Source organism: Otolemur garnettii, unplaced genomic scaffold, assembly GCF_000181295.1.
Source record: "Otolemur garnettii isolate 467f Iridium unplaced genomic scaffold, OtoGar3 scaffold00017, whole genome shotgun sequence".
NCBI classification, from domain to species: domain Eukaryota; kingdom Metazoa; phylum Chordata; class Mammalia; order Primates; family Galagidae; genus Otolemur; species Otolemur garnettii.
Genome location: NW_003852412.1, coordinates 13186614 through 13210628, shown reverse-complemented (window position 1 = coordinate 13210628; position 24015 = coordinate 13186614). Strand labels below are relative to the sequence as shown.

General features: G+C 43.4%; 1 protein-coding gene across 3 annotated transcripts in view; it reads right to left on the bottom strand.

Moving 5' to 3' along the window:
- Window positions 1-2135: 2135 nt before the first annotated feature.
- Window positions 2136-24015, bottom strand: part of BHMT (betaine--homocysteine S-methyltransferase) — a 23036-nt gene continuing 1156 nt past the window's right edge. Inside the window, exons 1-8 of one of the 3 annotated variants that reach the window (XM_012802769.2) lie at window positions 23822-23990; window positions 21677-21809; window positions 15192-15310; window positions 13689-13880; window positions 12785-12932; window positions 9392-9574; window positions 6825-7053; window positions 2136-4109 (exon numbers count right to left, since the gene is read on the bottom strand). In XM_012802769.2, the coding sequence (XP_012658223.1) occupies window positions 3923-4109; window positions 6825-7053; window positions 9392-9574; window positions 12785-12932; window positions 13689-13880; window positions 15192-15310; window positions 21677-21809; window positions 23822-23824 (1194 nt within the window). In that variant the 5' untranslated portion in view covers window positions 23825-23990 and the 3' untranslated portion in view covers window positions 2136-3922. The other 2 variants (XM_023510908.1, XM_003785940.3) reach the window with 2 other exon arrangements.

The window sequence follows — 24015 nt, the reverse complement described above, 5'->3', positions numbered from 1 at the left end:
ATATTTTAAGCATTTGGGAAAATACCTTTTCATTAAAAGTAAGCTAAATGTTTTCTTTAAACTCATTTTATGTAAAAATTTACATAGGAAGCTCACACAGATTTAAATGTACATGTTCAACCACAAGTTAAAATGATCATGCCCTTGATGTGATGGCATATGAATGAACTTGGTTTTATGCCAGCAGAGGCTATTTAGGAAACAGCTTGTTTGGCAGTATGTCTGTAACTCACAGCAGCACTGATGATGACATCTGTCCCTCTCACTTTCCATCCTCTATCTATCCAGCACCGACAGAATGCCTCCAGCTGCTTAAAAACTGGAAGCATTTTCTGGCCCTTCTGTTCCTTCACTCTCCCACCAATTCTGCCAAATGACCCTGCACCTCTTGTCACTGTTGGTGAGAAGCCTTTGCTTTGGCTTCCTTCAGTTGTTTCCACCCAGATATTAAACAGTGATTCCTGAAGATGTTTAGAAATGCTGGGCCATGGCAGGACACAGTGGCTCACGCCTGTCATCCTAGTGCTTTGGGAAGCCGAGGCAGGAGGCAGGTAGATTGCTTCAGTTCAGAAGTTCAAGACCAGCCTGAGCATAAGCTAGACTCCCGTCTGTACTAAAAATAGAACAATTAGCAGAGAGTGTGGGTGGGCAGCTATTGGAGAGGCTGAGGCAAAAGCCTCCTAGGTTTTTGCTTAAACCTAGGAGTTTGAGGTTGCTATAAGCTATGATGGCCATGGTACTCTATCAGGGGAACAGAATGAGACTCTGTCCCACCCCCCACAAAATTGGAAAAAAAAAAGAAAGAAAGAAAAAGAAATATTTGGGGCCTGGCGTGGTGGCTCATGCTTGTAATCCTAGCACTCTGGGAGGCCAGGACAGGTGGATTGCCTGAGCTCACGAGTTCAAGCCCTTCCTGAGACAGAGCCAGACCTTGTCTCTAAAAATAGCTGGATGTTGTGGCAGATGCCTGTAGTCCCAGGTACTTGGGAGGCTAAGGAAAGAGAGTTGCTTGAGCCCAAGAGTTTGAGGTTGCTGTGAGCTATGATGCTATAGCATTCTATTGAGGGGGACAAAGTGAGACTCTATGTCTCAAAAAAAAGAAAGAAAGAAAAGAAAAGAAAGAAAAAATATTGGGAGAAGTAGACCATGGGGCCTACTACCCCTGAAGTGGTTCACAGCGCCTGTTTTTCATTTTTCAATTCTACTTCTTCCGTTTTTGTCTAAGAGTCAGGGCTGTTGACTTGGGTAACACGTGGGAGGTTCCTGCTGGCTGAGCAGGTAGTGTGGACAAATAGGGGAGGCTCATCAGCTCCAGGTGGGGGAAGGGTGTCTGGGGAAGATTGGGTTCTGGTTGGAGACACATAAAGCTTTCCTTGCTGGGCGGATTGTCCTACATGGGATTCAAAGATCTGTATGTCTTAGGGAAAAAATCTGACCAAAAGCAAAAATGAGGGCTGCAGATATTTCTGCCATTTAATGCTACAGCCCATCCTGATGACAAGTTCAAAGCAAAGGCAGGCTAGCATGCGTTTCCTGCTGACCTGCTGCCCCCTTCTGGGGAAGTTTGGAACTGAAGCCTGCGGTCGGCCGTCCTCCAGTTCTTGTCTTCATGATGGGTCTGCATTGCCTTGGCGGTCTTACCCAGAGAGGTGCTTTGTTACAGTGCCGGGAAGTGTCAGGGCATACACTGCAAACAGTTTATTCAGTGAGTTTATGTTGACGCCGTGTAACACTAAGGATCTTTATTTTATTTCCTGGCTGGAGGATCATTCCATAGTTTTGTGAGCCATCTGTTCCAGTTCCCCCTGCTTCTACCAAGAGGCTAGGCTAAAGCCATCTTTCTTGGCAGCCTCAGGCTAGCAAGAAGTGCTTCCTGACTTGGCATCCTGCCTTAGTAATTTTATCCTTAAAAGGAAGAGTCTGGACTTTTGATCATTAAGAGCCCTCTGGCTCCAATTCCTTAAAAAATCTTTACCAGTGAGAAATGTCAATTTAACATAAATAAACTCTTAGGTATTAAATGAGTTTTGGCTTTTAATGAACAAGATTTCTGGAAATAAAATGAATGTGCTTAGAGGAGGGGCTAAATTAAAAAAATTCTTTCAAAATATGAAATAGACCACTAGAAGGCAGTGTTGACATATATAAGAGTTTAATTAAGAATTTCTTCAATTACAGCTCCTTTTAAGGGAAATACTTTTTATTTTCTTATTTTTTAATTTTTAATTAATATTTGGGAAGACAGAGTCTCACTCTGTCACCCTGACTAGAGTACAGTGGCATTATCATAGCTCAGTGCAACCTCAACCTCCTGGGCTCAAGTGATCCTCCTGCCTCAGCCTCCAGAGTAGCTGGGAATATAGGTGTGCATCACCCTGCCTAGCCTTAAGGGAAATGTTTTTTAAATCAATGGATATATGCATCATTAAAGGTTACGATATTTTGGTGGCAATAAAGTTCTGGAAAGATATTAAAGGGGCATGCAGTTTGTACAATAATAGAATGGTAAGTCCAATAGTTTCGCATCATTTATGAGATGGTAGATGGCAACTTTGCAAAAAAAAAAAAAAAAGTGGAGTTAGTACATTCTTATTTCAATTCAGCCACGTTCTTCTGACAGTTGTGCTGGAAATGTCCTTTTCCTTTACATATTGCCACCTGCTCCTTTAAAATTCTAGAATACTTATGAAGTAGATTATTATTTGGTAGATAGAGGTATAAGATTTCATACAAGACTTAGAAAATTATAGAATGAAAATAGAAATCAAATTCAACCAAAAGGGTCTTTCACTGTTCATTTTTAATAGCTGAAAAAATTATAATTTCAAAATAGCTCAACAAATCCAAGAAGATTTAGAAAGCACCTTACACTTCTTTCTAATACATTGAGGGTGGCCGTACTTATTCTAATAGTCTTGCATCTTTAGGCTTGAGCTCTTATAGGAAAGCAGATATTAAAATAGTAGGTGAAAATATCATAGTTCCCAGTCTAGGAAAACTGGCTAGACTTTCGAGAACATAATTTTTTCTTATTATACTTTTTTTTTCAAGCTACCAAAGTAACACCAGTTCATTCTCTTAGCCTTATGGTCTGGAGGCAGCAGGTGGGTCCAGTTTGACCAGGACAGAGAGGACTGGAACAGCAATCTCTTCTTCCTCCTTCTCATTGGTCTCTATTTCTTAAAGATAGAAATGGGTCAGGAAATAGAACTCTGAGAGCAGGACTCTGGGCTCTGGGTACTTATTGATCAGGTCTCATATGACTAATCTTCTTATAAGAATAAACTTAAACAGGATGGTCCTCAAATCTTAAGTGTCCTACAGCAATATTTTCCAAACTGTGGGTCAAAACCTATTAACAGGTCATAGAAATCAATTTGAAGGGTCTTAACCAGCATGTTTTAGTAACGAACACAATGGAAAAGAATAGAACAGAAAACACAAGAATGGATGACTCTTAATTTCAATGGTTATGTGCTATGTTTTCCTGTGTCATTATATAAATTGTGTTTCTTACAAAGGGTCATGTTCAGAAGAGCTGGGAGGTTACTTTCCATAGCACTTTATCTGTCCCTGGCTGGTTGTTCTATTCCGATAGAATTCTCGTTCAATCCTCCTTGGTAGCCTACCAACTTCTTGACGTGGGATTAATGTCGGAATTACTTTGCCTTTGCTGCAGTGATTTCCATAATACATTTTACTTGGTCAATGCTTAGTAAAACTGTTTAAGATTTACTTTGTGCCTATTTTGCTTCTAAGTAAATTTCTAAAACATGCTTTTAAAATTGCCAAGTGCTATTTGTAAGTCTATTTCCTTCAGCTAATACCAATTGAATGTATAGGCTGACATTAATACAAGAGCTGCTTTTTAACTATTTTTCCCAAACATCAAGGGATCCACCAAAAATAGGTTCTACTGAGGCTACTCTGCAGATCTGATTTTCTGTTTCTCAAAAAGCTCTTTCAGCTGCTGCTCAGTTGTGGCTTCTTTCTGCTGCATCAGCTCGGCTGTTCCTTTGGTCACTCCCCAGGCATCCGGCTTTGACATTGAAGGGTTGTACGGCCTGCCTGAGGCTATGCGAAGATTCTCCCAGTATTCCTTCCTGGCCCTGTATGAACAAAGCACACAGCGTCTGTCAGACCCTTCCTCATGTCTGTCTTTGTGTCATGGAGCCATCTTTGGGCTCTAGGAGGATGTCCATTAAACCACACTTACTAATCTGGACTCAGACTTTCCCCCCTGCCTGTGTAGATCTCAATCACTGTGAATTTCTTCTTCTAATCTATGTACAGGGATAATTCAGAATAGGAATATTTTCTATCCCATACGCTACCCATTTTCACGTCCACCTTTGCTGTTCTTCCCCGAACCCTAGATTGCTTCTGTACTTCTGATGCTCAGACTCTGCTTCTGTCCTCCTCCTTTCCAGTTCTATCATCTCCTTCTGGCTGGACCTCAGCATGTTTGGCATCCCTCCTGGCAAGGCTTCTTCAGGAGGCTCTTACAACCCGTTAACTTGCAAACCCAACCCTGGCCTGGCTGCTTGAGACCCACCATGCTCCTCGTGGCCTTTGGGATGAGGTCATACGTAGCTCATGAGCACAAATAAAGGCTGGAGCCTTCTTCTCCTCTAGGAATGTATCTGCCATCGATTCTCAAACTTCTGGTCCCCCTCACTCTCTTTCCACTGCTCAGTGCTTTCCTGCAGGCTGTTCCTTTCTCTGGCGTTGTAATTCCTCTTTCACGAGTCAGGCATCAGCTTTCCTAGCAATCCTTCCTGAGCCCTGCATTTTGCCCTTGTGGGCCATCAGCTCAGATCCCTGTACACCTGCACGTAACTTCATCCTTGAACTTACTATGCTTATTGGGCCTTACCTGTTTATCTCTCTGCCTACTAGATGGCTAGTTCCTTGGGGACAGGGCCGTGCCTTGTTCAGCTTGCTACCTCAGCATCCGCAGTGGCATCTGACAGATAGCTGCACTCAATTAATGTCTGTTCATCAGAGCAGAGCTGCTCCCTCTGCTTGAAGCGCTCATCCTCCATCCCCCTCCTTCTCTGGGCCTACTTAGCCTTCAACACCTAGCCTCAAAAATCCCTTCTAAAATATCTATTAGACAGAGATGGTTATTCTTTCCTCTTGCTACTTTTCTATCTATGCCTCTACTAACGTGGCTGCCACAGTACACGCTGGCTTTCTCATCTCTTTCCCGTGGTATACTGTCAGGATTTCTAAGCCGGGGACCATTTCTATATTCTTAGTGCCCTCCCCAGTACCTGACATAAAATTCGTTTACTTGTTCATTATTAACACACACACCTCCAATGTGAATATAAGTTCCCAGGGCAAAGACCTTGCCTATCTTATTTATCATTGTATTTCCAGCTCTGAAAATGTTTGATGCAGAACAATTGGTATTTGTTTTTTTTTTTTTTTTTTTTTGAGACAGAGCCTCAAGCTGTCCCCCTGGGTAGAGTGCCGTGGCATTACAGCTCACAGCAACCTCCAACTCCTGGGCTCAAGCGAGTCTCTTGCCTCTGCCTCCCAAGTAGCTGGGACCACAGGTGCCCGCCACAACGCCCGGCTATTTTTTGGTTGCAGCCATCATTGTTGTTTGGCGGGTCCGGGCTGGGGATTCGAACCCGCCACCTTAGGTGTACATGGCTGGCACCTTAGCCGGCTGAGCTATAGGCACCGAGCCTCAATTGGTATTTGTTATACTTAATGCTTAAAAACCAATGCAAGTCAATGTTAGTATCCACCACACACATGGTCCTTTACTAGAGCACCAAACCATTTTCACTGCCACATACATTATTTACATTTTCTATTCTTTTTTTTTTCGAGGTTCCTCTACAGCAGTGATTTTCAACCAGTATGCAGTGAAAATTTTTTAAGATCATTAATTAAATTATTTTTGAAAAAAATTCAAAGCACAGTAAGTATATTCTTTTTTCCCCACTTTTTTAGTGATCAACACAATTTAAGTGTACCACGCAAGTTTAACTAACTATAGATTCAAGTGTACCGTGAGCTAAAAAAAGGTTGAAAACTAGTGCTTTACAGTTTATTGTTACAGCAGAAGTCGTGGGAGACAGGAGGACACACTCCACACATGATGCAGTGTGGTCAAAGCCTCAGGATAGGGTGGCACCTGTGGCTCAAGGAGTAGGGTGCCGGCCCCATATGCCAGAGGTGGTGGGTTCAAACCCAGCCCTGGCCAAAAAAAAAAAAAAACAAGCCTCAAGATAGTCCTTTCACTCCTACGCCAAGCCTCAAGCAGCTTAGCCCAAGCTTAGTTCCCTCCCTGTTCAACTCGAGATGCACACCTACAGCTTATAAAAGTTAGTGCCTGTATTCTAAAAGCTTTTGCCAGAAATCACCTCGCTAATATTTTTTTTTTTTAGAGACAAAGTCTCATTTTGTTGCCCCAGGCCGTGGCGTCATCATTCTCTGCAACTTGAATCTCGTGGGCTCAAGCCTCTTAAGTACTGGGACCACAGGTGCCTGCCCTACCATGCCCAACTAGATTTTCTATTTTTAATAGAGATGGGGCCTCACTCTTGCTCAGGCTGGTCTCAAAATCCTGAGCACAAGCAATCCTCCTACTTCAACCTCCCAAAGTGCTAGGATTACAGGCATGAGCCACTGTGAATGGCCTCATAAGGATGTTTTATAAATATCTCTATGAGAGAATTTAAGGAAGATGACTGATTCTTCATGATCACACAGCAAATTAGTTACGCTCTGTTTAATGGCCTCGTTTGGACATATTCATAATCTAAGTGAGTTTGGGTTAGTAAATGTAGTTGAAAGCTACTTACCTTGCTCTAATCCAGGGTTTGGTGTGCATGTCCAAACCACTTCCCCAGCTGCCGTGTTTTTCTGAAGCTGGCGGCAAAAATCCCCTTTCTGGGGCCAGCTCCTCTGCAATTGCCCTGATGTGGTAGGGCTCAAATCCACAGCACCCGCCAATGTACCTGACCCCCAGGTTGTAGGCCTCTCTGGCATACTTCTGAATATCCCATCTGGTGGCAACCCTGGGTTCCAGTCCTATAATAAATGACATTATGCATTATGAATTCTTTTTATAAAAAAATTCAAGATAAATAGCTATAAGTACATACTTTTTAGTGAATGAATTATATAAGTTGTCAGCATTCACTTCTTAAACTTTTAAAATTAGTATCCAGTTTTACATGCTGTGGTATCTGGACTTTGAGTTGGTTTCCAGTGATCCCCGCCTTTGCGGCTCTCACCCTGTGCAGTCCCCTTTGCATTATAATAGAGCTGGCCTCTGAGATCAATAGGATATGGCAGAAGGAATGACATGTGATTCCAGAGGACGATTATTTAAAAAATCCCTCTAATCTGCCTCGCTCTCTCTTGGAACACTCACCCTGGTGGAAGCCAGCTGCCATTTTGTTAAGGATACTCAAGCATCACAATGGAAAGGCCAGTGCGCTGAGGTGCTGAGGCGGCCAGGCAACAGACAGCGAGAAACAGACGCCGAATGCCAGCAGCCAACTGAGAGACCGTGGAAGCAGATCCCCCGGCTCCCATCAGGCCTCCAGACATCTACAGCCCCTGCCAATACCTGGACTGCAGCCTCTGAGAGACCCTGAACCAAACTACTCAGCTAAGCTGTTCTCGACTGCTGGACCCACAGCAGTTGTGAGATAATAAACCTTCAGGTTTCTCTAAGCCACTGAGTTTGCAGTAATAGGTTATACAGCCATAAATAACATGAAGGCCTTGCTACTCTCCTGCATGCTTCCTCCAGAGTGACTGACTGTATTGCGCAATATCATACTTGTCTGAGGGTGTCCATAGAATATATGACATGGTACAGGGACCCTAGAGTGGAATCGGAGACCACTCTGGCTCCAGATTCCAAGTGGACTCACCTCCTCCTCCCAAAGGCGCTGAGCGGCTTTACCCCCCTGCTAGCCTGCAGGCATCCTCTTGCTTCCTCTCCGAGTTCAAACTTGCTACACAGCCACTCGGTGATGGTATTTTGCCCCCACTCCCCAAACTCTGGAGTGTCTGAGCAATATTCAAAATTAGAGAAAAGGACCTTGGAGATGACTGGTCTACCCTCCTTATTTTTCTAATGAGAAAGTTGAGATCTAGAGGAGTTCAGGGATTTTCCTAACTCAACAACAGAGCTGGCACCAGAGCCAAATCTCTTTGGAGAGCATCCTTTCCACCAACCTAAAAGTCGGACCAGTGGGTTGCCTATGTAGATGCTGATTCACCTCTGATTTCACATTTAAGTTCATACATATTTGTTTGCTGGCTGCTCCCATCTTTTCCTTCCATTACTGTGGAGTTACAAGGGGTTTTGGCTGCACATATGGAAACTAAGGCCAAGAGATAAGATATGCAGCCATTTCTTTTTTTCTTTTTCTTTCTTTTTTTTGAGACAGAATCTCACTCTGTTGTCCTGGGTAGAGTGCCATGGCATCATCATAGCTCACAGTAACCTCAAACTCTTGGGCTCAAGCAATCCACTTTCCTAAGTGTCCCAAGTAGCTAGGACTACAGGCACCCACCATGACACCCAGCTAATTTTTTCTACTTTTAGTAGGGGCAGGGTCTTCCTCTTGCTCAGGCTGGTCTCAAACTCCTGAACTCACACAGTCCATCCACCTCAGCCTCCCAGAGTGTTAGGATTACAGGCGCGAGCCACCATGCCTCTCCTTTTTTCTTTTTCTTTTTAAAAATAGTTTGGGTTTTTACCTTTCTTTTTTTTTTTCTTTCTTTCGACAAAGTCTCTGTCACCCTGGGTAGAGTCATAGCATCATAGCCCATAGCAATCTCAAACTCTCTCTTTTTTTTGGAGACAGAGTCTTATTTTGTCACCCTCAGTAGAGTGCTGTGGTGTCACTGCTCACAGTAGTCTCAAACTCTTTGGCTTAAGCTATTCTCTTGCCTCAGCCTCCCAAGTAGCTGGGACTACAGTAACTTGCCACAATGCCTGGCTATTTTTAGAGACGGGGGTCTTGCTCTGGCTAGGGCTGGTCTTGAACTCAAGCTCAGGCAATCCACCCACTTTGGCCTCCCAGAGTGCTGGAATTACAGGTGTGAGTCACTGTGCTTGGCCCAACTTCAAACTCTTGGGCTTAAAAGAGCCTCTTGCCTCAACCTCCTAAGTAGCTGGGACTATAGGCATCCACCACAATGCCCAGCTAGATTTTTTATTTTTAGTCGAAACAGGGTCTCAAACTCCTCAGCTCAAGCAATCCACCTCCCTTGGCCTCCCAGAATACTAGGCTTACAGGTGTGAGCCACTGCACCCGGCCTCCCATTTCTTTAATATGGCAACACTTTTCTGGCTATAGATTTATTTGGTATTCATTTGGTATTACTTATATAAGATCTGCCTTACCAAAGGGGAATTCTGGGAGGTCAATGAAGCCCTGCTTGCTGCAGTCCGGAGTGTGGTAGGCCAAGGGCTGGCTCATCAGGTGAGCTTTCAGTCCTGCAGCCCCCAGGCCTTCCTTCATGAGCTTCACCGTCTGCAGACTAATGGTGGGGTCAAAGTGGCAGTTCACACCGACAATGGAAGCTCCTGCAAGTAAGAACATGATAGCTTTAGGCTCCACTCTCCGCTCTTAATCAGAAAGCTTTTACTTGGAATGATGAATTGCAAGTACAGCGCTGGGTCCTTACTCCTCATAAACCTATCTTGCTTTTGAGCAGGAATGATTACTGGCAGGAAGGAAGTGCTTTCTGTGAAAACTGCTTTGAAGAGTCTGGTATAATTGAAGTGTCATTTGTGCACACTTGGCTGTCCATCATTTTTCCAAAAAAAATCATTATTAGAAATCTTTTTTTACTCCAAAAGTTAGTAGTCAATTTTTCAATGCTTGACATTATGTTGCAAGCACAATGATTTTTTCAACACTAGCAGCTACTAGATTGCACCTGTGTTTACCATACTGCTTACTTGGGGTGTAAATAAATGTTCCTTTCACCAGGCCAGCTTGATAATTTCACTATCCTTTTTTGGAAATGTCTTTTTCTGAAGAAATTTTGAATCTAGGCTTAACAGTTTGCAAAAAAAAAAAAAGTCTCAAAAGTTCTTTGACTTCAGCTACTCAATGTGGTTAACAGCCTATCAATCACTATGACAAGTTTTCATTTACATGTGTGTCTCTGCAGACTCACAGCTATATGGTTCTTTTTTTTTTTTTTTTTTTGAGACAGAGCCTCAAGCTGTCGCCCTGGGTAGAGTGCTATGGCATCACAGCTCACAGCAACCTCCAACTCCTGGGCACAAACGAGTCTCCTGCCTCCACCTCCCAAGTAGCTGGGATTACTGGCGCCCACCACAATGCCTGGCTATTTTTTTTTTTTTTTTTTTTTTGGTTGTAGCCGTTATTGTTGTTTGGAGGGCCAGGGCTGGATTCGAACCTGCCAGCTCAGGTGTACATGGCTGGTGCCTTAGCCTCTTGAGCCACAGGCAGCGAGCCAACTCACAGCTATATGGGATTGTCTTCCTGAAACTCTCTTGTAAAATTTGTTGCTGTGAAGTTTGATTTAGGGAGACCAAAATATGTTTTAGAAACCTCATTTAAAATACGTTTTCTTTTTTTAACAGAGATAAGGTCTTGCTATGTTGCCCAGGCTAGAGTGCAGTGGTGGGATCATAGCTCACTGCAGCCTCCAAATCCTGGCCTCAAGCGATCATCTCACCTCAGCCTCCTAAAGTACAGGTATTAACAGACCTGAGCCACTGCACCGGCTAAAACTTCATTCTATTCAACAGTTTTCTTTATAGTCATTATGTTCTTAATTATATCTGGATCAAAGATGATTTATCATGGCAATCATTAGATATGATTCTGGAAGTTTCATCCTCCAGAAGATTAGAGGAGGCCGTAGGACATTATAATTCTTTAACTCCATCCTTTCACAATAGGAGGAATTCCCAAGTTGGCCTTTTTTCCTTGCAGAGAGAATGGGGACCAAAGACCCCATTCTTGGCAAAGGAAAGCACCCCCATAAAAAGAGGAAAATTAAAAAGTAAGCTGAGTGAGTCAGAACAAAGAAAAGTCAGCTATTTTACATTTAAGCTAGCAGTTACTAGCAAGCTTCCTGGCTTTTCTGAAATTCTAGCCTGTTGGGGATACAGCTTACAAACACCCCTGCTGGGTCTGTGAGCACTCTGAGGAAAAGTGGTCATAGAAGAGGCAATGGCAAGACCTAGAAAGATGCATTAACTAGGTCATTTCCTGCCTAGTAAACAGGCAAAACAGCCTGGGCAGAGATAAGGGAGTAGCTCCAGCCCTGAGATATGGGCAGAAGAGCTTATATCCCTTATTGCAGAGGAAGATCCTCAGTGGTGGTGATGGGAGGAAAATTCCTCCCTCCCACCGATTTCTCCGGGGAGATTAACACCAGTGGTATTTTATTCCACAGGGAACTAGCGGAGTTTAACACCTCCTTAGAAATCTGTGTGTGTGATCTCAAGCTGGAGGCTCTCCCAATACAAGGCTCAGATTTCAGATTTCTCGAGGTTACCCTTAAGGTTAATAATGATAACAATAGGAGCTGATATGCTCAATCAGAGAAACTGCTGGTGTCTTTGTTCCCTCCCTGAGGGTAAGATGAGGGAGGGAACCAAGACGGCCACAGTTTGGGGTCAAATGATCCTTTCACAGGGGTTGTCTAAGACCATCCTGCATATCAGATATTTACATTATGATTCATAACTGTAGCAAAATTACAGTTATGAAGTAGCAACGAAAATAATTTTATGGTTGGGGGTCACCACAACATGAGGAACTGTATTAAAGGGTTGCAGCATTAGGAAGGTTGAGAACCCCTGCTCTAGGCAAATAGACTTCAATAAAAGCAGAGTGGAGCAAACACTTGGTGCCACTGCCAGAATCCCACAAAGAGGCAATGGACCTCTGACTTCCCACCTTTAATTCTACTCTATGTCTCACGCCTCTTTTTTTACTGTACTTGCTGTGGCATCACACTGCTCACAGCAACCTCCAACTCCTGGGCTTAGGTGATTCTCTTGCCTCAGCCTCCCGAGTAGCTGGGACTACAGGTGCCCACAGCAATACCTGGCTATTTTTTCTGTTGCAGTTTGGCAGGGGCTGGGTTTGAACTCACCACCCTTGGTATATGGGGCCGGGGCCCTACCCACTGAGCCACAGGTGCTTCCCATCTTTACCCGACTTTCTAACTCTATATTTCTTTAGTTGGTCGCCACCAGTTTCCACAGGTCTTAGCGGACCCTGTTCCCAGGGTGGGACCCCGACATTTCCTTTTTTTTTTTTTGAGACAGAGTTTCCTCTCCGTCACCCTGTATAGAGTGTTGCGGTGTCATCACAGCTCACTGAAACTTTTGGGCTCAGGAGATCCTCTTGCCTCAGCCTTCTGAGTAGCTGGGATTACAGGCATCTGCCACAACAACTAGCTAATTTTTCTATTTTTAGTAAAGATAGGGGTCTTGCTCTTGCTTGAGCTGGTCTCAAATTCCTGAGCTCAAGTGATTTTCCTACCCTGGCCTCCTCAATTGCTAAGATTACAGGCATGAGCCACCTAGCCCGGAGACAGATATTGATTAAGATAGTTACTACTTTCAAAAGGCTGGAGTGTATGTGTGTGTATTTTTTAAACTTTTTTCCTTTGAGAATCAATAATGTTATTAATATTACCAAAAAGTAAATTAGTGGTTTTCTTGTTAACAAAAGTAGTATACACTGATTCACAGATGCACGTGCATTAGACTAATTGCAGTCTGACCAACATCTATCATCACCTGCTTTCACCAGGCGCACTGCACACTCCCCGGGGGAGATTCCATGCAGATCTCCCTCTGGGCCAATGCACATGGTTGCCGCCACTGGTTTGCCAGATACTTTCAAAGCTTCAACTGCCCACACAGCTTCTTCAACATGTTCAAAATACTGAAACAAATTAAGATGAGGGTACATTTAATCTTGTTTCTCCCAGAACAATTTGAAAACTTATTCTATTGCTCAATAATTTAATTGTCACTAGATACATGTTTTTCAAACTTGGAGTTGTGACCCATTAGCATTTTGTAAACAGAACAGAGTTGAATGACGATTCCTTCCTTCCTTCTTTCCTTCCTTTGTTCCTTCATTCCTTCCCTTCCCTTTCTTCTTTTGTTCCTTCTTCCTCTCTCTTCCTTCCTTTCTCTCTCTTTCTGACACAGTCTCCCTCTGTCACCTGGGTAGTGGACCATGGTGGGCATCAGCCTAGCTCACAGCAACCTCAAACTCTTGCATTCAAGCAATCCTCTTGCCTCAGCCTCCTGAGTAGCTGGGACTAGAGGTGCCCATGATAGTATCTGGCTAATTTTCTGGTTTTAGTAAAGACGGTGTCTCATTATTGCTTAAGCTGGTCTCAAATTCCTGAGCTCAAGCGATTCTCCCACCTCGACCTCCCTGAGTACTAGAATTACAGATGTGAGCCACTGCATCCAGCCAGAATGATTTCTTATTGTGAACTGCAGTCAAAAAGCTTGGAAAACACTATTGAGTCAAGTTTAGCAGAAGCCCTAAGTTGGAAAAAGATTTCAAAAACTAAATGTTCCTATTGCTAGTTGTAATTGGCACCTTGTCCCACTCAGACCTCTCAAAAGGAAGAGAAAATGCACTCAGTCTATCTGTCTCATCTTTAATGGTATCTCTGTTTACCTCTGCAATCAGGAAGTCCACGTTCTTCTTCATAAAGACCTCTAGCTGCTGCTGAAATATTTTTTTAACTTCAGTTTCACTCTTGCAGCTGAGATACGATGGGGTCTGGCTCACACCTCCGGCCACCAAAGCATCTCCCTCATCAGCCACTTGCCGGGCGATGTCACATGCAGCTTCATTGACTTTCTGGCCCTAAAACGGATGAATACATGATACATCAAAATTTGTGTGTGAAACCGAGATAAATAAAACTACTGTTCAAACAGCCATGTCTCAGTTGAGTGTCTACAACGGTGATTCTACTCCAGAAAATGACAGTTACAGAATAGTTCAATGCTTTATCAAGTTGAGCAGTTTGCAATAATAACCATAACAAATCTAATGGTAGTATCCAGAACATTATATTATTGTAAAGATGTGTGAGATGGCAAAAGATTTACCATAAAAGGATGTGATCTGGTATCTTCCAAAGCCTAAATTGCACTCAGAAGAACATCTAATAAATAGTGGCAGTGGTGATGATCTGCTTTTATGATAAAGATTAAAATTCTATTTATTTATTTCTTCTTTTCAAGACAGAGTCTCATTCTGTCACCCTGGGTAGAGTGCTATGACATCATAGCTCACAGCAACCTCAAGCTCCTGGGATCCTCTTGCCTCAGCCTCCTCAGCTGTCTGAGTACAGGTGCCCGCCACAACACCTGGCTAGTTTTTCTGTTTTAGTAGGGAAAGGGTCTCACTGTTCCTCAGGCTGGTCTCGAACTCCTGACCTCAAGCCTCCCAGAGTGCTTCAGGCAAGCCTCCCTGAAGACCTACCTCAGCCTCCCAGAGTGCTAGGATTACAGGCTCATGGGAGCCACTGTGCCCGGCCTTAAAATTCTGTTTAAACACAAAATTCCTGAGTTCTTGTTTTTATGCATTTTCTCAGCTAACAGATAAATGCATAACTAACAAGTTCTTTTCTAATTACTTAGATATTAAAAGTTGATTGTAATCCTTGAAAAATAAACACCCCCCAAACGGCCCCCAAACCTAGCATTATAGACTCATGGAATTTTAGAACTTCCTATTCATTTTAGAAATGAAGAAATCTCAGCCCCAATGGGGCAAATGGTTTGTCCAGAATCACAAAGTAGATCGTGGCTGAGTCAGGCCCTATTCCAGGTTTCCTGACTCTGTGCCTGTAATCTTTGTCCTGAGTTAGGGCACATTAAGAAAAGAATTAGTAAGAAGGTGCACTTTCCTTGGCGATTTAGTCAAAAGATGAGGAGAACAATTAATTATTAAACACCTCTTCTTTCATCTGCTCCACTAAATGCCTTTCTGCTGACTTGGGAGACTCCAGCTAAAACCTAAGGCTATTATTCCCATGTCTCCCAGTCTTAGACTATTAGAAATAGAACAAAATTCTGAAGAGGCTCAACTGTTTTTTGCTGTGAGAGATATGGGGATGAAATGTGTCTACAATGACCTCTCAAGAGTCCCACGGACAGTTTTACTCACAGATATCTTCTCTAAAACGTAGTTGCCCCTGTTCTCCAGCTTGTCTTCACTTGCGTAGAAGGTGAACGTCTGCATGACATTTGATCCAGCTCTCAGGAACTCCCGATGCAGCTGGCGAACTGGGAGATTGAATGGGGGAGAGATAATAATTTCTATCAGGGTATTAACCCATGATGTTTTTGAATGGCTCTCAGATATACAAACATGAAAATAATTGCTTAAACATCTGTTTGCTTGATGTTCACACATCTTGGGGGTTCTTGGGAGGTAGCTCTGAAGACGCCTGGCAACTCTGCAAACCTGGTCTGGCTGTGTGGACAGGTTCTCAGGGGCTGCTCACACTCCCGTATTTGTTCATCTTGTTCATTGTTTGACTTTGTTCACCATTCATTGACTATTTGTGGAACATCCTCGTAAACACAAAGATGAACAACCCATTGTCCTATTCTTGGAGAATTTCACAATCTGTCCAGAAATAACTGACTACAGCACTGTGTGGTGGGGTACGCAGGGAAAAGAGAGAATTTCTACCAAGGGCATGGCACAAAGGCGTGAGGGAGGTCCCACAGAGGAGGAATCACTTGAACTGCATTTTGAAGAATTCAGCATTGTTGCAGGCAGAGAAGGTGAGGAAGGAATTCTCCACAGAGGGAGCAGCGTAGCAAAGATAAGGCAGGAGCAGGCTTGGCATTTGGAGGAGTGACAAGTAGTCTGCATGGCTGAAGGTGAAGTTTGGGGGAAATAATTTTTAAGAATGGAGTGATTCCAGTGGTTTTTGAAAGATAATTCTTTTTTTTTTACATTTGTTAGATAAAGTCCCTCTTATAATTATGTCTGAAAGATAATTCTTGTAACAAAGTCGAATAAGAATTGGAGCAAGGTTCCCAAACACAGGTCTGTGGATAAATGCCAAGTGGCAAAGTGTCACCAGCTGGAGGAAGTATGGTGGGAAGTTTTTCTTCCATGTAGCTAAATGTATTCAGTTAAAAAGATTATCTTTTGCTCTAAAACAGGACTAAATTTAGCTTGAGAAATGCTAAACAAACAGATAAATAAAAATAAAATAAAGTGGTAGTCCTAAGTTTTGGTTGCCCATGAGATCTTCTGCAAGTTTTTTAAAAATTGTAGAATCGAGGGCCAAACCCATATTCTAATTTAGTAATTTGATTTGAGAGTGACATTTTGGCATTTTAAAAAAAAGGTTCCCCAACTGATGCTTGTTTTCAGCCTTGTTGAAAACTGCTATTCTACAATAGTAGAAAAACACTCATTTTATAAAATGATAGATCAGAAGGTATTTGTTTTGTCAGGGGGATTAACTAGGCAAAATAAGAAACTGGCATTCCTATACGAAGCCCTAAATTTTATTTTGAAATTTCAGAGGCCTATGAAATCCAAAGGTTTGGAGAAGTGACTATATCAGAGGCTAGAAAATTACTAGGACATTGGAGTTCTCAGCCCTTCACGGATTAAGACTGGAGATGAGTTTGTATCCCTAGAATGTAAAAACCTTGGTTTTTGTTTTTAAATGGACAAATAAGTGGGGCAAAACAAAACTTTTAAATGTTAGAAAATGGGTCTCTAAGTTTGAACGTAAACCTTTTCCATGATTTTTAAAATCATGGAAACTTTAGTTCTCAACAGGACCTTAAAAGCACACCTAAATGAGTGAGTTTCATACTTGTTTTAATTACTAAGGAAACCAATTAAAAATATCTTATAGGGAGTCCTGTATGTCAGATCAACCCAGAGTTGCTGTGGTTGGTTGGAGGGGGGGGAAGCCGATAGACTAGTTTCGTAGGCACTAGGATGAAAGGGTTTATAGCCAGGAAGTCTACCCATGTGGCCCTTGGATAGATTTTCAGAGATTCCACGAAAAAACCCTAGTCACCCTGGCTAGAGTGTAGTGGTGTCATCATAGCACACTGCAACCTTAAACTCCTTGGCTCAAGTGATCTTCCTGCATCAGCCTCCCAAGTAGCTGAGACTGCAGGTGCACATCATCATGCTCGGCTAAGTTTTCAATTTTTTGTAGAGATGGGGTCGTACTCTTCCTCAGGCTGTTCTAGAACTGCTGGGCTCAAATGATATTCCCACCTCAGCCTCCTGGAGTGCTGAGATTACATGGGTAAGCCACCATGCCCAGTTAACTTCTAGTCTTAATTTAGTTATACCCTTGTGTTTCTGAAAAACTGCTGTCCTTCTCTAAGTATGACCCATCTAAGAATCAGCTGGGGGGAATTACTCTAACTGCAGGTTCCCCAAACATCTCCAGACCCTGGAACCTGAATTCATAGATTCAGTGCTGCTTCCACTGAGTGCATGACCTTGGTGAGCTCTGAGAAGATCTTGAGTGTGCCTCAAAAATTTTTAAAGATCATTCAATTATTTTCAAAAGAAGTTCAAAGCACAGTAAGCATATTCCTTTTTTTTTTCTTTACTCTTTTGTGGATCAACATAATTCAATTGTGCGGTGGAAGTTTAACTGTAGGTTCAAGTGTGCCATGAGATAAAAAAGGTTGAAAGACACTGCTCTACCCAATAATAGGATGTGACTGGTTCCTGTGACATAATAACACCACTTCTATTAATTACCTTCATTTTATAGCCTTTAACTCTTCATTGTATTAGTTTTATTTTAACACCGCAGAGGCTAAATGCATGTTATTACATGGTTATCTATGAGCAGAGCATAGTTAGGGATTAGCCTTATAAATGTAGCTTAAGAAATGCAAGTTTTTGAAATTCCACAGCAAACTCTAAAAGGTCAAATAAAATTCTGCAGTATATCTTTGGTACAATAATACGTTTGCAGCAAAACCATTTGGGAGCAAAATATCACCTGAGGTATTTATAATTTTATCTTAATTAGAATAGTTATATATATATATATATTTTTTTTTTTTTTTTTTTTGAGACAGAACCTCAAGCTGTCCCCCTGGGTAGAATGCTATGGCATCACAGCTCACAGCAACCTCCAACTCCTGGGCTCAAGTGAGTCTCCTGCCTCAGCCTCCCAAGTAACTGGAACCATATATTCTGATGCAAAAAAAGTGTTAATGTGTTTGATAAGGGAGGCTACTTCAGGGTCCAATTAGAGTGTTACGCAATAGACACACACACAGCACAATCACTGTATTAACTTTGCAAAAGCCTCAAACTTCTAGATTCCAAAACACATTTAGCCCCCAAACTGGCTTGAATAAAGGAATATAGGCCTATAATATAACCTTCTCCTGGCTGCCACTAGCACTAAAATGTCAGTCCTAGGCAATGTTTTAAGTGAAGTCTGGCTTTCAAGAAAATTCTTCAGGGTTGTATCAGTACTAGCTACTGCTCAAAAAAAGTGTTTTACGTAGTTATCTGAACAAGGTCACTGCCACATTTCCTCTTACCTTCTTAACTTGGGCCAATAGCTAAGATAGCAAACTTGGAGCTGTCTAAATTTAGCTCAAATTCCCTCATCTCCCTGTCCAAGGGTTACCCTCTAAAACAAATCCATAAAATAATTAGACTGGCCTTCCTCACCTTTCTCTTTCCCAGGTCATTAAGCTCTTCTAAAATTCTTCCTTAAATTATATAACATTCCGGCCAATCAGTCTCCCCTGGCTCAGGCCCGCTTTGAAGTTGGAATCCCTTCATTCACTCAATCTACACGTGCCAGGCTGGCCTTAATTGTTCTGGGCACTGGAGATGCATCAGTGAATGAGTGTAAAATTGCCAGTAGATAAATAATAACAATAATAAAAAACGTAGAAAACTCCGATAGAGTTATGAAGAAGATAAAACAGAATAATAAAGACGCTGTGAAGACCATTAAGAGTGACCATGGGGCTACTTTAGAGGAGGCAACTAGATAAACAGCCGAAGGTTAGAGCGAGGGCCTCACAGACAGAAGCCTCAGTTCCTGCAAAGGTCTAAGGGGAAGGGGAACATGAGCTTAAAGTAACCAACAGCACACAAAGGAGGTGGTAGTTGGTTATACCTTGTGCCACCTGGATCTATACCTCGGTGAGTCCTTCCTCCAGCTGCTAGAAGTGTCGGGTGCTGAGACACTCCAGAAAGTGAAGCCAAAGGGAGCTCCCTTGCCCAAGTCTAGCCCCACCTTGGGGGAGGGCTAAGAGTTTGCCTCCAGTGCTAGATCTACTGGCAGGGGGAGGACACAAAGATCCCACCACCTTCCCTCCTTCAGGGCAGCTCTGAATGGGCTTGTCCTAACCCGGAACTCCTGGAAGGATCAACTGAGGCTTCTGCTACAATTAAATCATGGTTTAATTCCCGCCTCTGCCCAGTCCTGTTTCTCTCATTCCCTTATAGGAATTGTTTCTTTCTTTCTTTCCTTATTTATTTATTTTTCAGAGGCAAGGCAAGGTCTCACTCTGTCATCCAGGCTGGAGTGGAGTATCCCCATTATAGCTCACTGCAACCTTGAACACCTGGTCTCAAGTGATCCTTCTGCCTCAGCCTCCTGAGTAGCTGGGACTACAGGCGTGCCACCATGCTGAGCTAATTTTTAAAATTTTTTTGTAGAAATGAAGTCTTACTATGTTGTCCAGGCTGGTCTCAAACTCCCAGCCTCAAGCAATCCTCCCACCTTGGCCTCCCAAAATGCTGGGTTATAGATGTGAGCTGCCACATCTAGCTGGGATTGTTTCTTCAAAGCACTTCGTAGGCTGGGCACAGTGGTTCACACTTGTAAATCCTAGCACTCTTGAAGTGCTTGGGAGGAGGCTGCTTGAGCTCATGAGTTTGAGACTAGCCCGAGAGTGAGACCCCCATCTCTACTAAAAATAGAAAAATCAGCCAGTCATTGTGGCAGGTGCCTATAGTCCCAGCAGTGAGGGAGGCTAGGCAGGAGGATCACTTGAGCCTAGGAGTTTGACATTAGTGTGAGCTGGGCTGATATCACTGCACTCCAACCTGGAGCAACAGAGTGAGACTCTATCTAAAAAAACAAAAGCACTTCCTAATACATCCTAATCCTGCACACAAATCTCCACTTGAGAATTTGTTTCCTTGGTGATCTGACCTGCTATAGTCGGGGCCAGGACTAGCTTAGGAAATAATTCTGAAAGCATCATTTTGGAGCTAGAATCCTTCTAGCCAGCTGGTAATGAGCACCCACCCACTACATGTGGTAGCAGGAGAGTACTAGCCCCTCAAATGCTCTAGGGGTATGCTCTGTTAAATGCTCTGTTAAAAGCGTTCTCCTCTGGTGAACTGAGGTGGGGATGGGCTGCCAGGGAATGCACCAGCACCTGTAGCATCTCAGATGTTTGAGAGGTTCAGGGGAAGTAGCAAATACAAGGCCTTTGGAATGAGAGGGCTATTGTGGGGCACCATCAATGCGCCCGAGAAAGACAATGCAAGCCAAGGTTAAGGGTGAATTATCCCCAACTTCAGGCAAAGTAGGAAAGTCTGGGATCTCCTGAGTGGCACTAAAGAGATTCATGCCCTGCAGCTAAAGAGCAGAAATTGCTGAGGATTTTGGCCTAGGACTAAGTTATACGGTAGCAGAGCTCCCAACCAGACAAGCCTGCTATGCCACAGTCAGGGCCCCGATTAGGAAGAGCTGGGATGCTGAGGCTGGGGTTGAAGACATGTAGGTGGATTCACCCAAGAACCTTGAAAACCCAGGTCCCCCTGCACTCTCTGGCCTAGTCCTCCTTTTTAGAGATTAATGAGGAGGACTTTGCTCTGGAATATGGTGTTTATCCCCTCAAGCTCTATCCCACCTCCCTTCCTGGCCATAAAAAGATTTGTAGTCAAAAAAGTAAAGTGAGAATAAAGTAGGAGAGTGCAGGTGCAAAACAGGTAGATAACTGAATTTAAACAGGGCTGGGCCAGAATACTGTGAATTGGACTAGCTGGTAAATACATAAGGCAGGGAGAGCTTATCTGCAAGCCGGCAATTATGGTGTGGCCCTGTGGAATCTAAAGGGGGTGAGGAGGGCAGGCCAGACACATGGGGGAGAATGGGTCACAGACACCAAGCTGGCCTGGACAAGCCACCGAGGGTCTAGGAGGTGGAGGAGTGAGACTACTAGAGAAGTGTGTGAAAAGGTAGGACGTGGTCTGAGAGGGGGAAGCTCTGCTGATGGCAAAGTCTGGGAGTGGTTGCTGAGGTGGGGGTGGAAGAAAAGTTCCCTGGAGATGAGGGGATCAAGGCACTCCCAGGCAAAGCGCTCCAGCCAGATGGACCACGTGTGTGGAGGTCCCAGTCACTTAGATGGGGAGAGAGGGAGGAGCCGAGAAGTAAGCAGTGAGCTAGGTTCAGACTCACTTAGCGTGAAAGGCAGAAACAAGGACGGCCACTGTGCTTATCTAACAAGTGAATCCACACTCACATACCTAGCACAATGCCCAGCATGCAAGAACACGCATTTGGAAAATGTTCTATGAACTTACCTGTTCGATGATATACTCCTAGACTTGGGTCAACATAGTGCCCTTTATGAGAACGCAGAATAGAGCTCTGCACCAACCTGCTTCTGGGTGCTCCACAGCAGCTTCTGGGGTCCAGGGACCTGCTTTTACATAGCCCCTCTTCTCCAGTGCAAAGACAAACCCTCCATCTCCAATCACAACCTCTCCGGCATTTAAACGTTCTAGGATGCCCTAAGATTACAGATGGGGTTAGGGGAGAAATTAGTTGAGTTTTAAAGATAATTTTCAATTTTTATTGCTTTTGCTAACAGTCTTGAGAGGTATAATTACTTTAGAATTTTCAGAAAAGAATATATACACATATATTTTTTAATACCTAAATTTATGGCTACCCTATAAGGTAAACCACCAGAATGTTCACATAATGAAAATTTGTATATTCATGTTTAATGTATGTGTCCTGATTTCTCACGACCTTCTTCAAACTTCATCTTAACTCTCCCTCACTGCTCCTTTCCCATTTGGACAGTCAATGCTGAGAAAGAGGAAAATCACATTTTGACCTCAGCACAGCGGGAGAGGTGTGCCGTATGCTCCCTAATTCCCCTTTCAGATCACAAAATTCTCCAGCTGGAAAGTCCAACAAGCAACTCCAAAAATACTGTATAGTAATAGAATGGCTCACATGTAATTTAAAAATCCAAATATTTGTCATGATTGCAATGTTTCTAAATGCTACATCTTAACACTACAACTTTGCTAGCTATGACCAGATTAACAACAACAGAAGTGTGTGTGTGTGTGTGTGTGTGTCTGCCAGTACAGTTACATCAAAAACATGAGAATGGGCCACACACATGAGATCTGACTGTCTACTAACTTTCCATTCAGGTGAAATCATTCATGACATGTTGGCAGTTAGCAGCTCTCATAATTTGTGTGTTTTCCAAATTTTTGTACCACAACATTTTAAAACACAGCACAGCTAAGAGTCTGATATTCCGTGGTGGGTGGGTGGTGGTGACTCAGTGACCATGCTGTTCATCAATTTGTTGAGCAATTTCATCTAGAAATACGATCTCCTAGATTCTATTGCATGTTTTATTACCTGGGCTTGAGGATTTTCTGTCCCTAATTAAACAGATTTTTTTAAAAAAGCGAAATATGCTACAAAAAGGTTTTTTGTGTGTGTGTAAAAATATTACTTAACAGTATGCATAGCAGCCCGTTTTTTAAAAATACTTATTTGCCTGGATAGCAAACTAGCAGACTATACCTTACAATTTAGCAGGCACTGTTCTTTCTGCTTTCCCTAGTTGTTTATAATGAACATGTGTTAGCTTTGTTACGTATATTTGAATTTTAAACTCACATGTGTAGGCATGTTACTGTTTTAACAGGGACATATGCATTAAAACAAGGTACTGAGGAAACTTTTTTAAATCTTATGACCATCATTCCTGAGATAATCCTTTAAAGATGACTCTTTAAAATTTTAAATTTTCAGAGTATGAGTTTGGGGAATGGGCTAGAATCCATGGCGATGTATAACTCCTCCTCCCCCATGAAATCTGTAGGAATCATGCTTTCCCTTCGACAGGGACTATTCAGAACGGCAGGAATTCTCAACTTACTTTAACTGGCGACAGCTCATAATTGTTCACTGTCTCGAAATCCTCACACTATCAATACGTACCGGTTAATGCTGCCTGGCATTTGAAACATTTAACTTAATTAACCTTTTCTCTCATGTGGAGGTCTTTTTGATTTGGGTGGTCACCGCGGGTGGTTTCCTGGGACAGGAAGGGTAGACCCTGAGGATGAGAAGTAGACCTGCTCTCGGGGTCCTTCCAGCCAGGAGTTACAGAGCGCTTGGCCCCCTGGCCTCCCTATCACTTCCTTATCACTTCCCAAGGGCCGGTGTATTGGTACCAGACGATCGAGCATATTCCCTTCTCTCTCTCCCCACCCATCCCACCACCCTCACCGGCAGCCAGTCCAACCATCCACCCATTTCCCGATCTAGAGAAGGGCGGGTGATCTGGACAGACACTCGTCCCAGAGAGCTACTGGCAAAACTCAAGAGCTGGAATTAGTGGATTGGGGGGGAGGGGGTTAAATCTTAAAAGCCCTTCCTCAGTATCTTGCAGCCACTCTGGCCATTTTTTCTTAAACCGTGTTTTTGAGGCTCGCGTGGTGCATTTTTCTGTGATTACAGAACCAAATTGCAGGTGAAAACCTACCATCGGTCAACCAACGTTTGCAGCGGACGGGCGCCGCGAGACCCTGGCAGGGAGGCGGCCCCGAGACCCAGCAGCGCGGGTCCAGGCGCGGGCGGGAACGGTCGGAGCAGGCGCGCGCTCCTCCCTCCCCGCCGCGCGGGCGGCAGAGGGGGCTCGCGGCAGCCGCGCGGCAGACACCGGGCAGCCGGCGCGCG